This window comes from Glossina fuscipes, unplaced genomic scaffold (assembly GCF_014805625.2).
Source record: "Glossina fuscipes isolate IAEA_lab_2018 unplaced genomic scaffold, Yale_Gfus_2 2, whole genome shotgun sequence".
Classification (NCBI taxonomy): domain Eukaryota; kingdom Metazoa; phylum Arthropoda; class Insecta; order Diptera; family Glossinidae; genus Glossina; species Glossina fuscipes.
The window spans coordinates 15199918-15215777 of NW_023998416.1; the positions used below are offsets into that span (position 1 = coordinate 15199918).

Here is a 15860-nt window from a genome sequence, read left to right on the forward strand (position 1 = left end):
AATTGTGTAGTGTTCGTAGGTTTGTGGTTGGACATTGTCGTTTCGGAAACGGCAACATGAACAGTTTTAATAGTTATTAAAACTAGGGACGGTTTTTATTAGTTTTGTTGGTTAGTTTGCTAGACATCTCTGGGTGGTAGAGTTTATTATAGTATGCAGCTGAGGTTATTTTAGGATCATTTCAGAGGTAATTTTACTCTAAGCTAATAATGACTTACATATATATATTGAAAGGAGCAAAAATGAAAAAAAAAAGAACAAACTTGCACTAAACTGTCGATGTTGACATATTGACTTTGGTGATCTTATCACAGTGTGTGGGCAGATGCTTCAGCCGCATACGTTTACGACTGTTTGCCTTTCGATGATTTAATTTTTCTAATAGTTTTCTTAAAATATTTCCGATATTCTAGCAATAATTGATTGCTCTGCATGTCCAATTTTTATACCTCATACTGTGTTATTTTCACATTAGGGGTTGTTCGCAAAGGCACTGAAAGAGAGTGTCTTAAGCATTCAAGTAATTATCACTTTGTTGCGCCGTGGTTAAGAGAATTATTAGTCGACTTTTTCTGATATTTACTTTACTTACTTATTGGTAAGGTATAGGTTGCGGCCTTTTCACGCTCTTTTACTCTTATTAGCTAAAAGCACGCAATTTTTTCCATACGTGGGAAAAAAATCATCCTCAAACCACGTATCATCGTGTCAGCGTTTATTAGCGTTTTAATGCGGTCAACACAGGAATCTTCAGCGATCTATGTGTGTGTGTGTGTGTGTGTGAAACTATTAATTTATAGGTGTGTGTGGGAAGTTAATTCTATTTCTTTTTTTTTTTTTTTTTTAATCTTCTTCTAGCACAAATGAGCAGACCTGGTATATATTTTACAACTTTTTATACGCTGGAAAGTTAAAGGTATTCATAAAGCCGTATGTTATCTGCTTTTAAGCGGCACAACGCGTTACTTACATTTTTTATTACGATAAAGGATCATATGAGTTTAAATATCCTTTTATTGCAACTGTAACCGTGTGTGTGATTTAAAACGACTGCACCCAGATAAAAGTAACTGGGTCGTCATCAAACGTAAAATCTTGTTCCCATGGTCTCTGCTCATAAGGACTTTCCTTGCTTTCGATTAACTTCTGCATGCGAACGAAGCAATCATTAATTTTACTTTGGTATCACGTTGCTTTTTATTGAGGTGGCTACAGAAAATGCAAGTGTGTAGGAAATTGCCTGTAGCAGACTTCGTTGTCGGTCCTAACCGATGAAGATGTTCTCTCATTTTTTGTTCATTTAAAAAGATTTCAAACAAATCATTAATTTGCAAACGTCAGAAGTAATAGTGGAGTTCCATTAATCCATGATTTTATTTTCTTCTTTCAGTTTCTCTGCCGTAGAAAGAAAGGTATAAAAGCTAGCTTAGGCACAATGTTGGATTAGTAAGCTTGGAAATTTCGCCAACGCGATATGTTAAAACGCATAGATATTATTCTTTGTATAATTAGCATTGTGTTGCCGCATTCTTTTTGTGAAGAAAAAGTTAATAGTGAAAAATTTCTAGAAATTTCAAAGGATTTTCCCATTGGCAGCGATAAAGAATTATCAGATCTTGTGCTGACTACAGCCTTAGGAAAGATACGTGGTACTCTGCTAACTTCTCAATCCGGCCGCAATTTTTATGCTTTCCGCGGTATAAGGTACGCTAAGCCGCCAATTGATGATTTACGTTTTCGTCCGCCCGAGCCGATAGAACAATGGTTTACAATTTACGATGCGACTTTTGATGGTCCGATGTGCCCTCAGCCAGGTCTTAATAGTGCTGACGTATCTGAGGATTGTTTGCGTTTAAATATCTACACGAAAGATCTGCCCAGCGAAAGCAATCCAAATGTAAAGAAACCGGTTATCGTTTTCATTCATCCTGGTGGATTTTACTCACTCTCTGGCCAGAGTAAAAACTTTGCGGGCCCTCACTACTTCATGGATCGTAGCATAGTTTTGGTCACTTTTAATTACCGGTTGGGATCTTTAGGATTTCTCAGTACAGGCACAAAGGAAGCTCCCGGTAATCTAGGCCTAAAAGATCAAGTTCTTTTACTCAAATGGTTGAGATTGCATATATCACGTTTTGGCGGTGATCCAAGTTCAATTACATTACTTGGTTATGGTGCCGGAGGTTTTAGTATAACTTTGCATTTAGTGTCGCCAATGTCGCGCAATTTATTTCATAAGGCAATCATAATGAGTGGTTCCGCTACCGGTCAATGGGATTTCCCTAATCATCAGATGCACTTAGCTAAACGCCAAGCCCATTTGCTACAATGTCCGACCGGCAATCTAACGGATATTATGAAATGTTTAATGCAAGTAAAGAAATTTTTATAAATTTTTTTATTATGTTCTTGCAATTCATTAAGCTATGGTGTGTTTGTGTGTGCGTAGAAACATCATCTGGAATTTGCCAACACTCTACCATACATGTTTGAATTTGGACGTCAGAATCCTTTAATGCTTTGGAAACCGGTAGTCGAAAAGGATTTCGGTCAAGAACGTTTTCTTGTCGAACATCCTGTCAGAACCTATCAGAACGGTGAGTTCATGAAGATACCCATAATTATTGGTATGACTAAGGATGAATTCGTGGGACCAGCGCTATGTGAGTAAACTGAAAACTGGCCAAAGCTTTCTTAATGCATGTACTCAACCTTAAGGTTTATTTATCTTCTGTAGCCATTTTGGAAAACGAAACAATTTTAGATACTTTTGAGCATAATTTCCATAAAATCGCTCCAATCTGTTTCCTTTACGATGCTAATAACAATTCAAAGTCACTTAATATTAGCGACGAGTTGTGGAAATTTTATTTCAAAAGCAAACCGATAGAATTAAATGATTTGGCTCATCTTTATTCGGATGCCTTAACTGGTTTCGCAACACATCGTTTCGTTAACTTGGTAGCGCGTTACACAAAAATTTATTACTATCAGTTTTCTTATCCCGGCCAGCGGAGCTATATTTATTTTCCAGACAATGAACCTTACGGTAAGCATGTTAAGAAAAGTGCTTTCGGCTAAGTAAAGGAGTGAAGCATCATTTATTCATAAACAGGTGTAGTTCATCACGACGATCTTATGTATCTGTTTGTCATCCCAGCTGTAAGCCGTATATTCACTGAGGACGACGACGAATTGCATATGGCCATCATTTTAACAAAAATGTTTACGGCATTTGCTTACAAGGGGTAAATATCAAATTAAATAATCAATTATTTAATTTTTGATGAATAAAATCAAAAACTGAAATATTTTTATAAAATCTCCAAGGGATCCCAATAAGCCGAGTGATGAAAAATTACGTGATATTCGTTGGCGACCATTCAGCTATAAACGGCAATATTATCTCGACATTGGCGATAATTTAGTGATGCGTGGAGGCTTAAATCTTCAACGCTATGAGCTATGGAAACGTTTATTCCCACTTAATTGGAGGCGTCTAAATTAAACGAAAAAGTTATTCAATTTGTTTCTATACTCCATTATATTATGTAACGAGATACAAGAAAAATGTGTCACATTAGATGGTGCGCTAGGCGTTAGATGAAAAGAGTTCCAATAACATGTTTGAAGCACTTCGTCTACTCGTGTACTGAACGTAAACATAAATATCTTTAAGATAAGCATTAAACTAAGATATGTTTATCAATAATAAAAGACTCTACAACTAACCAAAGTGTTACGATATAAAGACTTAATTACTAGATGGCTAGAGACTGCTAAAAATTCTTTTGAAGTCATTTTGCCCTCTGTTAAAATGGAAAACCAATGATTGCGCAGAAATTTCTATACTCATCATCGAAGGGTGAGCAATATATATATATCAGTTTGACAGAACGTTCGTAGCACGCAGAGTGCTTGCAGCCGTAGCAAAATCAAATTCTGAAGCGACGGTTGTCTGTCTGTGTAATGTTTTTGGTAAACTTTGTACTGGTCATAAAAACGTAGCGTTCGACCTTAGATTTGGTAGAAAAATTGAAACTTCTCGCAAGCAGGTTAATATTGACAATGGAGCACATCAGTTGAAGGACACTCCCACACAGCATTGCAAACTGAGGCGATTGTGTTTTTCAAACCATAAAAAAAATTGTTTTTTGCCCATGACTTGTGAACCATAATACATACAACGATAACAGTTTCCACGCTTATTAATGGATGATGAGTACCTACAGAAGAATAAAAAAAAATTCAACGTGCCTATCAAATATTGTAGCATGTTCAAATTTAACGTCTGCCACACGCAACTGGGTGCTTCAAAGGCGCTGCGAAGTATGTATGCTCTTGACTAGTATGGCGATAAAAAGCTCCATTCCGCCCAAAAGTTTAGAGTATTGAAAAATGAGCATAAAAAACTTAGCCAAAGCCGAATATAAACTTCTTACTTGTTTTATTTATTCTTACCCCGAACTATCTGAGGACTGCTGTAGGCAGTGTCCGATTAAATAATGTCTTCCCATTGCAAGAGTCGGTCACAACTTGACAGCGTATATTCCCTTCATATAACAAAAATTATGTTATTATAACTTGTATATATGTATATATTTATATATATATTGCAGCACACACAAACACATATATGTACATATGTACGTCCTGTATACCACAGATGTTACGGAATGTCTGCGTGCAGATATCGTTATTAGAGATGCTATTGAAATGTTCTTATCAGAGTGGACTCGGTCACGCTACATGACTTTGACAGGGAGGTGGATTCCCTTACAAAAGCAAGCGGTTACCGCGTGCAAAGCTAAATTGATGGCATTTCCAATTGGCCCGACAACGAAAGCTACATAAATGAGTAAATTGTTATAATAGAGGAATGACTCATGGCAATGGGGTTGCATTGCCATGCTGTATTGTATCCTTTGAGGGTGGATCGGCCAACTTTAATGATAATTCAAATTCATTTTTGAGTTAATTTATGCAAATAGATGCATATTCCATATGCATATGTGCCATCCGTGTGGTTTGCGATCTCGCATTTGTAATTTTTGATCGTTTCCACTTAAGTTTAATTGTTTTGTGTCACATGTGGCACACACGAAAAACAATTTGTTTCTTAGGTTTGTCTGATAAAACTGTTGTAGCTAAAATATATTTATTTATTTATTTATTTTTTTTTTTTTTTTGCTTTGCTTATTTCTATACCCAGGGTGGTTACGTTAGAATCACACATATGTTGCGTTGTGTAATGATGGACCAAAAAAAAAACCCAACAACGCACGCGTATGTTGACAGTGTTTTCACAAGTATTTTACATGGTTATATGTTAGTATATGCAAATGCATTTTGGCCACAGATGAATTCGATAAAGACGAAAAGTTTGGAGAAAATGCAGCAATAAAATGAGAACATAATTTCTTAAAACTAAGTAAAAAGAAAACATTTCCAATGAATTTTCATTTCTTCGATTTCCGAAGAAACCTTCAACAGCAGTTCTTTTATGATAGGTGTTGTAAGTAAGTATCTTTATATATATGTATGTACGTATGTATGTATGTATGTATGTATGTATATATAGATGCATATATGTGTGTGTGTGTATTGTTTGTGTAATGCATGCATAGCGTATTATGGGCTATTGCTTATAGTGTATAGTGTACGCGCACACAAATTGACATCAACACCTATTGGGTCACAAGTGAGACGTTCATATAGCCGCCACAAGATGGTTAAATAGAGTTGTTGCAGCCTGCAGTGTACGATCTGATAATGCTTTCTTGGCTAAAGCTAGCATGTTTGGCATTTTTAGTAAAATTTATTTCTGAGTCGTGCGAAAATATGCATTTCACGCTGTTCATTGTGCAATACTGACTGACTGATTGCAATCAATAGACCAAGTGGTCATTTGACTATTAAAACTCAAACGGTTTAATACATTTGAATTTCATATCCATCCGAAAAGGATGATCACTATTTTAGGATCATATATGCTCTGCACTTACATACATACATGCATGCATGCATGCAACCATATACTCATAGTTATGTATGTATGTATGTATGCATTTATGTATGTATGTATGTATGTTTGTAACAAACATTTCAAGATTTACAAAAATGTCTTGTTGTCACATTTCATTGTTCCTCAAAGCAATTGCTTTTTATTTTCATTACAGTTGTACGTACACATGTAAATTGAAATCATGCAGTTACCGAAGTTCTATACAATTCCCAAAAAAAAAAAACAAGAAAAATTCTGTTCTTCTCTATTCATAAGCATAGTAAACGTACACTGTACGTACAAACATTGCAAACATTAAAGGTAACGCAATTTGTTCAATAAAGCAATTAATCCTTATCTTATTGCATGCTTTCGTTAAGTTAACACAATACAAATGGACAGACAGACATACAAAATTTTATATATGTGCATTGTGTGAAGTTTATTTCTGAATGTGTAATAAATGAAGCAACAAAACGAAGCAAAAACTTACCAACTTATTATTATTAGGCTTTCCCCTGCCATCTTATTTACTTATGTTTAAATTTTATGTCTAGTTATGTTAACTTTCCCGAGTAAACATAAAACACTCGAAAATTAAACCCAAAAATCCTTCTGCGGTTAGTTTTGTATAACAAAAAAAAGAAAAAAAAAAAGAAAAAAAAAAAGGTGCATAGTAGTTCGCCGTTTGTGCAACACACACATTTGATACTTTTTGCAATTTATATGTCATGCCTTGGCATAGCATAAGATTGATGGATTTCAAACCTTTTCCATTGAGTTGCAAATGAAAAGTACACCTTTTTCTCCATTCATGATGACGATGATGATGATGATGATGATGGGGTACATTTAGGGGCACTTTTCTTCCTTTTACATACAAGTACTATTTCAATTGCACTGTTACTTAATTATTTTTTCTATTATTTAAATAATATAAGTCTATTAACACTTTTATAAACCTATATGGGAACATTTCTATAGAGTTTCTATAGAGATTAAGCAAAAGAAACAAAAAGGAATGGAAGGGCATGAACACGAGCCTTTTGACTTTCCATGATTATCTTATATATATATATATATATATATATATGCCTACGCGTTCATAGATGATTGTGTTTTCGTAACTCGTCGATCGACAAAAGAAGAATATGCCAGGAGATCATTGCTTATGTTTGCTTTGACAGTTACAGCTGCTTCTCGAGGCAGTAGATCGTCATTGTTTGCCGACATATATATGTCGATACGTACGTTTATATCATGCTTACCCAATGCCTATCTTGTACTTCACTCTCTGTACTTTATCGACGCACCACCACCGTACTGGGTGTGCGTACGCGCGTGACTACATAACTACTAAACCAATTCAATACTATTTCGATTTCGTTTACTTTGTACTTTAGGCGGTGGTTTAGATTACGATTTCCAGTAAAATCCACACATAGTCAGCGTAACCAGATCGAATTGATGTTACACAATACCAGATGAATTCACATCGAATGCAAAAGGAGTTAAATATGAAGAGTCTGTTTGTCTCTTATGTATTTTATGTTTTTCAATTTGTTTTTTTGTTTGCACATAGATCCTTGTTGTTTGATGGCCTTTTCTCAGCTTGTTGGTATGTTCGTGTACATGTATTATATATATATATATATATATATATATATTCTTTAAATGTTTCACCAATATTTCGTAAACAGATCAAATTTCATTAGTAAACATAAGCAAGCAAGCAAGCAAGCAGGCACGCACGCACACACGCACGCATGCATACACTTTGTATGAATCAACGAACGAACCAACCTCTCTTTAATGACAAGACAAATTGATGCACATCGTCATTGTCGCTCACCAGCTAAAACATATTGTAAACGAACTATATGTACTTAAATACTTAAAAAGCGGCCTGATGGATAACCCTCGCTAAACGATACATACATGTATAAACATATACGCATTCATTTTTTTTTTTTTTTTTGTCAGGCTTTCATCATTTGGTTTCGATTTCTGAGAAGAGAACACAAAATATTATATAGATGCGTATCTGTATTATAATATTAATGAGATCAATGGTAATTTCTTCTCCGGAATAAAACAATGAAAAAAATCTATTAAGCCCTTAAGCAGATATTATGATGATACCACCTCGGAGATGATTGAATTAAAGTTCGGACAGATCTAACGCGTAGCAGCAGCAGTACAGTTCTCTATTGAATTCCTTCACACAATTATTTGACAAATGTAGAAATAAATTTATAGGTATATATATATATATATATATGTATGTACATTTGTGTATACATATAATAAGTTTAGCGCGTGCTTAAAGTGCAATATTGATAGCGCTGTACGCCCGTATAAATGTGCGTTTTTAACAAACAATATTCTCGGTTCTCTTCGCTAAAAGCTAAAAAACATTATCACTATCACTTAAATATAACTTATGACAAAGTTAATTCGTCTACTTTTCTATTATCCATACGTGCGCTTGTACGTACGCACATTCAAAATTACACAAAATTATACTAATGGCATGCGATCAACATTATTATCGTAGCTTCTGATGCATGCAATAACGAGGAAACCAAAAAGATTATAATAGCAGAACGCGACTTAGTATAAAGCTGAACAAAAAATTTCCAAAAACAAACGTTTAAACGCGGGTTCGATATTAAAGCAGTCAAAATTGTATTTAACTTAACACGAATTAAATGCCATTGTCCTATATTTCGGTACGTGTGTGATCAATATCTTCCTTATGAAAATAAAATGCTTCTGTTCTCCTTACCATCCACTTGAGGAACTTGGAGTTGCCTTCTTAATTAAGTTAGTAAATGGTTGGTTCGGCCACGCTACTTAGTGAGATAAACTTGGATGTCCCTAATCGCGTCTCTAGGAACTTTATCTGCATTAAATTTAGTCAATGCAAGTATAACTATGGGCTGTTTAACTTGTTCAGAGCTGTTACCTGAAACCTAAACGATGTCTATCACTTAATTTCAGCATCGGACTCTTTTAAGTCCATCAAAACAACTATACTTAATATGTGCGAGGGGCCTTTGTCGCATTTAAACTAACTTGCAATCTTAACATCTCGCTATGTTTCGAAAATAAACTGGTGTTGCTTACTGTTATCGTTTGCCAACCTTTTGCTTGTTTGCAATGTCTTAGGGACTCAGTTGCGACTGTGATCTGTACCGGTTGCGGCTATGCCTAGTTGTCCTAGTTGTGTACATGGTTTTTTTCTTTCTTATTTATTTATACATAAATATTATTTTTTCTTCTTTACTTCTCTTTATATACTTTTGTAATAATTTCTTATAATAATTCCTAACACACTTTGTATTAATTTTTGCATAATTTATTTTAGCTGCGTTATATAAACAATCGTTCAGTACTAATTGCAATCTGCGAATCTAATGAATCGGAAAGATTCATATTTTGGACACAATCCTGCTTTACCTTTGTACTCATTGGAACAGATACGCCCTTAACTTCAATGTTGTGTTTAACTTCATCACCTCACATAAGTTCCTCGTGGCGTGAGATGATCATCAAGACAGCCACTCCGGGCCCTTTTTATTCATGCTATACATCAACGATATCCTTTCGATGATTAAATCCAGCCGCATCCTAATAAATGCTGAAGATGTTAAACTGTTTTCTTACTTTTCCTTGAAATCGCGCTCGTATCACTTTCAATCTGACTTGGTTATATGGCGCTCGCTAATTTTTATGGTAGTTAATCTAAAAATACGCACTCAGCTTTTATTTTGATCGTAGCTGAAGTGAATGCTTAGCTTAGATAAAAGCATAACACTTATTATTTATTACCCTTCTATTTCTTTTTGCTTTCTCACTTCTTTCTGACTATTCCCGCTTTAGGGGACACCTATAAGCCACACCGGACACCGGATAGATAGAGAGACAAGGCCAAACAGATTAAGAAAATGATTCCGAGAAAAATTTCATTGGAATATCTATGGCTTGGCGTGAAGAAAAGACAAAAGTATTTACCAAAAGCGATCGTTATTATATTTTGTAACGGGCGTCAGACAATTGGACTTTATAAACTTTATATGATGTTAGTGTGAAAGAAAGGGCGTGATCGTTGTAATTGATGGAAAAATCAAATGAAAAAAACGTAAATATTTAATTTTTAACATGTTTCCCTTCGCGTAAAAGAGAACCAATTCACCAAAAATTGAAATTCAATTCCAAATATCTATTTTATGATAAGATGACTGCAACAAACAATAGGTACTCGATTGGTTCTACCACCATAATCCAATGGTGGAAAATTATTGCATAAGTGTATACTTATCTACTTGCACACACACTCGCAAACTTGTAATGTAATGTCAATATCGTTGATAAAAGCAAAATTAATAAATATACCGTGAAACTATCCTGTAACGGAGAACAATTGTAATTTTTACAAGACACTAAGCGATCGTTCGCGTAATATATTTTCAAGTTTTTCATTTAGTGAAGTTTTCAATTGAAAATATCGAATAAAAAAAGCGAACTCACAATATTTTAAAGAAATTTTTTTCATTTTCAGTTATTTTTAAACTGAGAGAGAGAGAGAGAGAGAGAGACTGCTACCGCTTACAGTGGCGGTAGAAAATAAAAAGTCAAATAAGCTTAGTAAACGCACTAAGACGACTAAGAAGATAACGGACTGCGCATTTTTGATTCATTTGCCTGCATTTTCCCAAAAAGAATAACAAACCCACCCTAATATGATAGCGGATTCATCGAATTGCGTCGAGGAACGGAAAAGTAATGCATCGCTGGAAGATTTCACTGCATTTAAATGTTGATAAATGTTTTTATATTATCCCTTGTTTTTTCCTTTACCGTTTTCAAGCGACAAATCATTTGATTTTGGCATTTTTCTCATTAAGGGTTTCTCACTCCCATACAGCGATGTGTATGTAATTATGGTTCAAAGCATATGTCTCTTGACACTGTTAAAAGCTCATTATTAATCTAAAGTGGCAATAAAGTGTTGCACAAATTCGTAACACCACCACCACAACAACACGATATATATATATTTATAAATTTTTGGTCATTAATACACTTAACGACTTTTTCTCCAAAAATGTGCTACGAAAACTTGTGATTAAATCTTTGTGTGGTTTTTCCGGTTTGTTCAATAGTTGTTTGCCAATAATAATTAAACGAGAAATAACATATAATTTCTCTTTAGATGAAGATTCGGTTAAATACGCAGCTAGATAGTGGCGGTATACGTTAACAGTAACTTGTACTAGTTAATGTTCTCGGTGTTCACACCCGTCAAAATGCTTTTTATATAAGCTATAATCATTTCTTTATTTTTGAAATATCGATACGACGTAGAAACATGCTTCAAACAATCCACAAAAATTGTAATTTTCTTGATCAGATCTGCCTATCTTCCGACTCTCTATCTCATGAAGTCCCACCTACAATATAAATCCTTTGTCTAGTAGACAAAAGATGTTCTCAACTTTTTATATCCATCGTTCAAGGATGAGGGATATTTTCATTTTATCAAAACGTTTGCAACGACCAGGAGGAAGCATCTGAGACCCCGCTAATAATAAAACAAATTTTGCATCGATTTAAGCATGTCTGTCTGTCCGTCTGCGTAACATCTGTGTGTAAACACTGGTCTGGCCACAAAAATGAAGCTATCGACCTCAAGTTTGGCATATCCCTGCACCGAGACTGGTACTGAAAATGAGCTAAATCGACTGAAGGACACGCCTGCAATACTTTGTTTTTCAAAAGAAATAAAAGATTGCCTTTTTGCTCCTTATCCATAAACAGCAGCAGATCAACCTAAAGAAATTTCATTTTTTTTCAAAAGTTTTACAAAACAAGCTTCAAAAAACCCATAAGCTATATAAATTTTTGCTGATTACCTTATGTATAAGACAAGTATTCAAATCTATTAAATCTATTCTGATAGGTAGTAGAAACTGCCCGTAAACTCAAATGCAACTTTTATTTTTTTGTTGCACGCCGCACTTTAGTAGGTTCAACTAAAAGCATAGAGGTAATGTATGGGGCTTTGAAGATGCATCACATCTAATTTCAAGGTTATTCAGCGAAATGCTTAACTGTAAAAATTCATCTGCATAATAATCGCTTGTCACTTCAGATAATTTAAGAAATCATTCTCATGAAAAACTCAACTCTGATTATTATATTATTATTATCTTGATTGTTTCACTCTTCTTGCCGCTCTCTTTCTCTCTCTCTCTCTTTCCTTGAAATCTACAAAAATAATTACTTTCATAAAAATGACATATCTTTTTGAATGTTCATAACTGCCGAAAATATCGACTGATCTAAGAACGTTAGCGCCGCTACCTTTTCAACGCAAAAATCATTTTTGCGCTCTGCCCTACGGGATGATAGCATTACTTAAACTCTTTTAGCGGTTGACATTACGCAAAATATTTCTATTGCTCTACATCTACATTGTATTATTGTTTGCAATTTGATCCAGAAATGTTGTCATCTGAGGTAGGTTTGTTCGACTGTAAAAGATAATACCGTGCAATCAAGTAAGCAAATGCAGAAACGTAGCTTAACTCAAAAGCTTCACTTTTATAAATACATTTAGGCAAAAGTATAAATATATCTAGATATACATGGCTGTACTCCTTCTCCTTTATAATTACGTACGTACACACATGCATGTGCGTGTGTGATTATTATTCACCAATTAACTTATGATATAAATAAAACTTCAAAATGAAAACTTTATTAGGATAAGTTATCGCAAAATTTCTCTCATTCCATTCTTGTCACAGAACAATTGTGGAGAGTTGCAAAAAAAAAAAAAATTCTTTTTAAACAAATTAAATTGTTATTCACTTTGACGTATCCAATAAAAAAAAAAAAAAACAGAGAAATGCAAATTCTATCAAACACATTCATAGAGATATTAAGATACGGTTCACTTGTACTTGTACATATGCTTGCAAAGCGCTTAATTCATTAACTCTGGTCCGATTGTCTCGTTTGATGTGTGTGCGTGTATGCATGGGTGTGGGTGGGCTTTAATCTTTTGTTTATTGTTATCAGCACAAATCTCGAATCCCTTTCGGTATACATTAAATGATGTCGTATAAACATTTTCTCATATACGCTTCCAAACACAACATATGTATATATGTGAATATATATATATGCGTTTATGTGTCTCCGAGTATGAGAGAAACAAACGCTTTTACAAGTGTTTGTTTGCGTAAGTAGTATGATGAGATGTAATCTCAAATGTCAACAACATAAACACACTTCTCCTCTGCCTTTACACGTAATACACATATATAAAGATGATATTTGGAAAAAGGAGAAACAACAAGAGGAGCGAACAAAGGCAATTAAGTAAGCAATTACAAATGTATAAACAAACAACTTGACAAACAATAAGGAGTCGTTCCAAAGATAATAAAATATTTACCGAGGATTTTGCTAACATGCACGATTTTGCTTTGTAATCCTCGAAGACTAATTGTGTAGTAAGTTGTTCGCTAAGCTCAGCGAAAAAAACACAGACACAAAAGTAATGCGAACAAGCCAGAACTTGGTCAAATACATAACAACATTAAACGTATTGATTAATTGATGATTACAACAAATCGTTAACTAAGTTAATACTCTTTAGTTTTTTCTAGGCATACTTTCTCTTCTTCTCCCTGCAAAATATATATAACGCATTACTCAATAAAGTCGTAGGATGACGGATAAATGTCACTTTGACGATATCCATTTGATTTTTGGGCAGTGGCAACCTTCAAACGAGATATGTTGAAATTTCAAGACCATGAAGAATTTCTCAATAGTTATCCTACATCCTACGACGTTATCGAGCGATGGGTTATGTATATTACTTAAATCTTTTTTTTGTATTAAAATCCAAAAGCGCCGAACGTACCGAATATATTATGTCAAACAGTTTGAATTTCTGTGTTTTGTACGCCTATGAACATTCAATAATAATTCTCTGTGAAGATTCTCAATATTCTATAGATTGTGGGAAGCAATCAGGAAGTAAATATAATTAAATCTTAAATCACTTACGGTGGCTAAAAGTTTCCAACATAATCAGAGATGTTCGAAGCAAGTTTAGCGTCTCTTTGATTCATTGCCAAATATTTCCTTTCCTTCCTAATAGATAAAGACCGGCCACAATCTGGTGAGTGTGCGACCAATGGATAAGTCTTATGCCTTTGTCGACTCAGCATTCACTATAGTTACGACCAAATATATTTAAGGCGCACTGAGATTTCAATCCGCGAATACCGACTTGGAAATCGCGAGTCTTTTTTGCCATGCGGCTATACAGCAGTCGAGCAATATTTCCAATAGCAGTATATGTCTTCTTGATGAGTTCTGCGTGAATGTCAGGCCTTAGTTCCACAAGCTGCTCAAACCCTGCATAGCTAGCTAGCTTTCTTAGATGTTTTATCGTGATTTTCTCATTCATCATTACTAAAAAATTCCGAAAATTTTCTTTAGCAAATATTTACAAGCACATACGTGCACACACATATACACATATAATAAACGTGAAAATACCGAAGATTAACAGATTGTTTTTGATTGTCCCATTGCGTACCAGCCTTCGTAATCACACGCGTTTCTTTAGGATTTGTTAACACTGATGTAAACAGCATGCGTTAACCATTAGTCATGGTTACGGTACAGAATGGTATGTTAGATACAAAAAAAAAAAAAAAAAAAAAACAAGAAAAAAAGAATTCGTTATACGCTTCACAAGGACAATTGCACCTTTTAACTTTTTTAACAAACAGAAAAAAACAAAAAATAAAAAACAAAATTTCTTTGTTTGATTTTAAACTATTTCCGCATGAATAGCTCGAGTGTCATTTTTTAAATGATGCAAAAAAGGGTGGTGGTGTTATTGAAGAGTCATATCTACACATGCACACATACACACACACAACACACGTATACATAAGCGTATATTTGCTATTTACTTGATATATTTAAAAAAAAACAACAAATAATTAAGTTACGTTACTATCATGAAACGGGCGCACACATATGCCATAACATTAATATTAGTTTTTTCATAGTTCGCTAATTGCGTTTTATTGCGTATATCGAATCGGTGAATTTGTGAAAAATCTTCCCTGGCCGTTCGAATGTAACAAAATTGTTGTTTTATATGCAAGAATTTGCAAAACTTTCATCTGCGAAAAAAAGCAACTTATCAATAATTGTTTGCATATATGTATGCCAACGCATACAAACGATATAGTAGAATGTAACGTATATCCACCTTAACGCGCCGTTAAATGAATTTTCCTTTTTAACGCGTCCTTCAAAATACACAAAAGAATTGTTTGTTAATATTATTACGTGCATGTCTGCAAACATTATAAACTCTGTATATATATACATATATGTATGTAGGTCTTTTAGCATTGCTTACTGTACTTTTTTCGTTTTTTTTTTTTTTTAATGCAGCTTAGATATGTTTACATATATAAAACTGAGTTTATATTAAATAATTTTAATTAAGATGCATACGCACATAAAACATTTCTCTTCATTTTTGAATAATCTTTTTGGATTTTAGGGTTCGAATTTCTGTATAAGGTTCTTAAATAATTTAAATTACCAAACCAAATATAACAATAATATCATCATCATTGTTCTATAATTAAACTAAGAAACTTTTATTTATTTATTTATTTTTTTTTTCATTTTATATTAAACCAATACATGTGTAAATATTATTTTTATTAAGCAAATTTATAAGTGCTTGGTTTGTCTTTTCTTTTTTTGTTTGCGCTTATAATTCTAATACATTATATATTCA

At 33.9% G+C, this 15860-nt stretch overlaps 1 protein-coding gene across 1 annotated transcript; it reads left to right on the forward strand.

Annotated features, from left to right (window-relative positions):
* The first annotated feature begins 1435 nt into the window (after positions 1-1435).
* LOC119632948 (esterase FE4) lies at positions 1436-3508 on the forward strand. The gene is made up of 6 exons (XM_038026113.1): positions 1436-1446; positions 1513-2374; positions 2450-2663; positions 2738-3049; positions 3116-3248; positions 3331-3508. The coding sequence occupies exons 1-6, from the start codon at positions 1436-1438 to the stop codon at positions 3506-3508; spliced, it is 1710 nt and encodes a 569-aa protein (XP_037882041.1).
* Positions 3509-15860: the final 12352 nt, after the last annotated feature.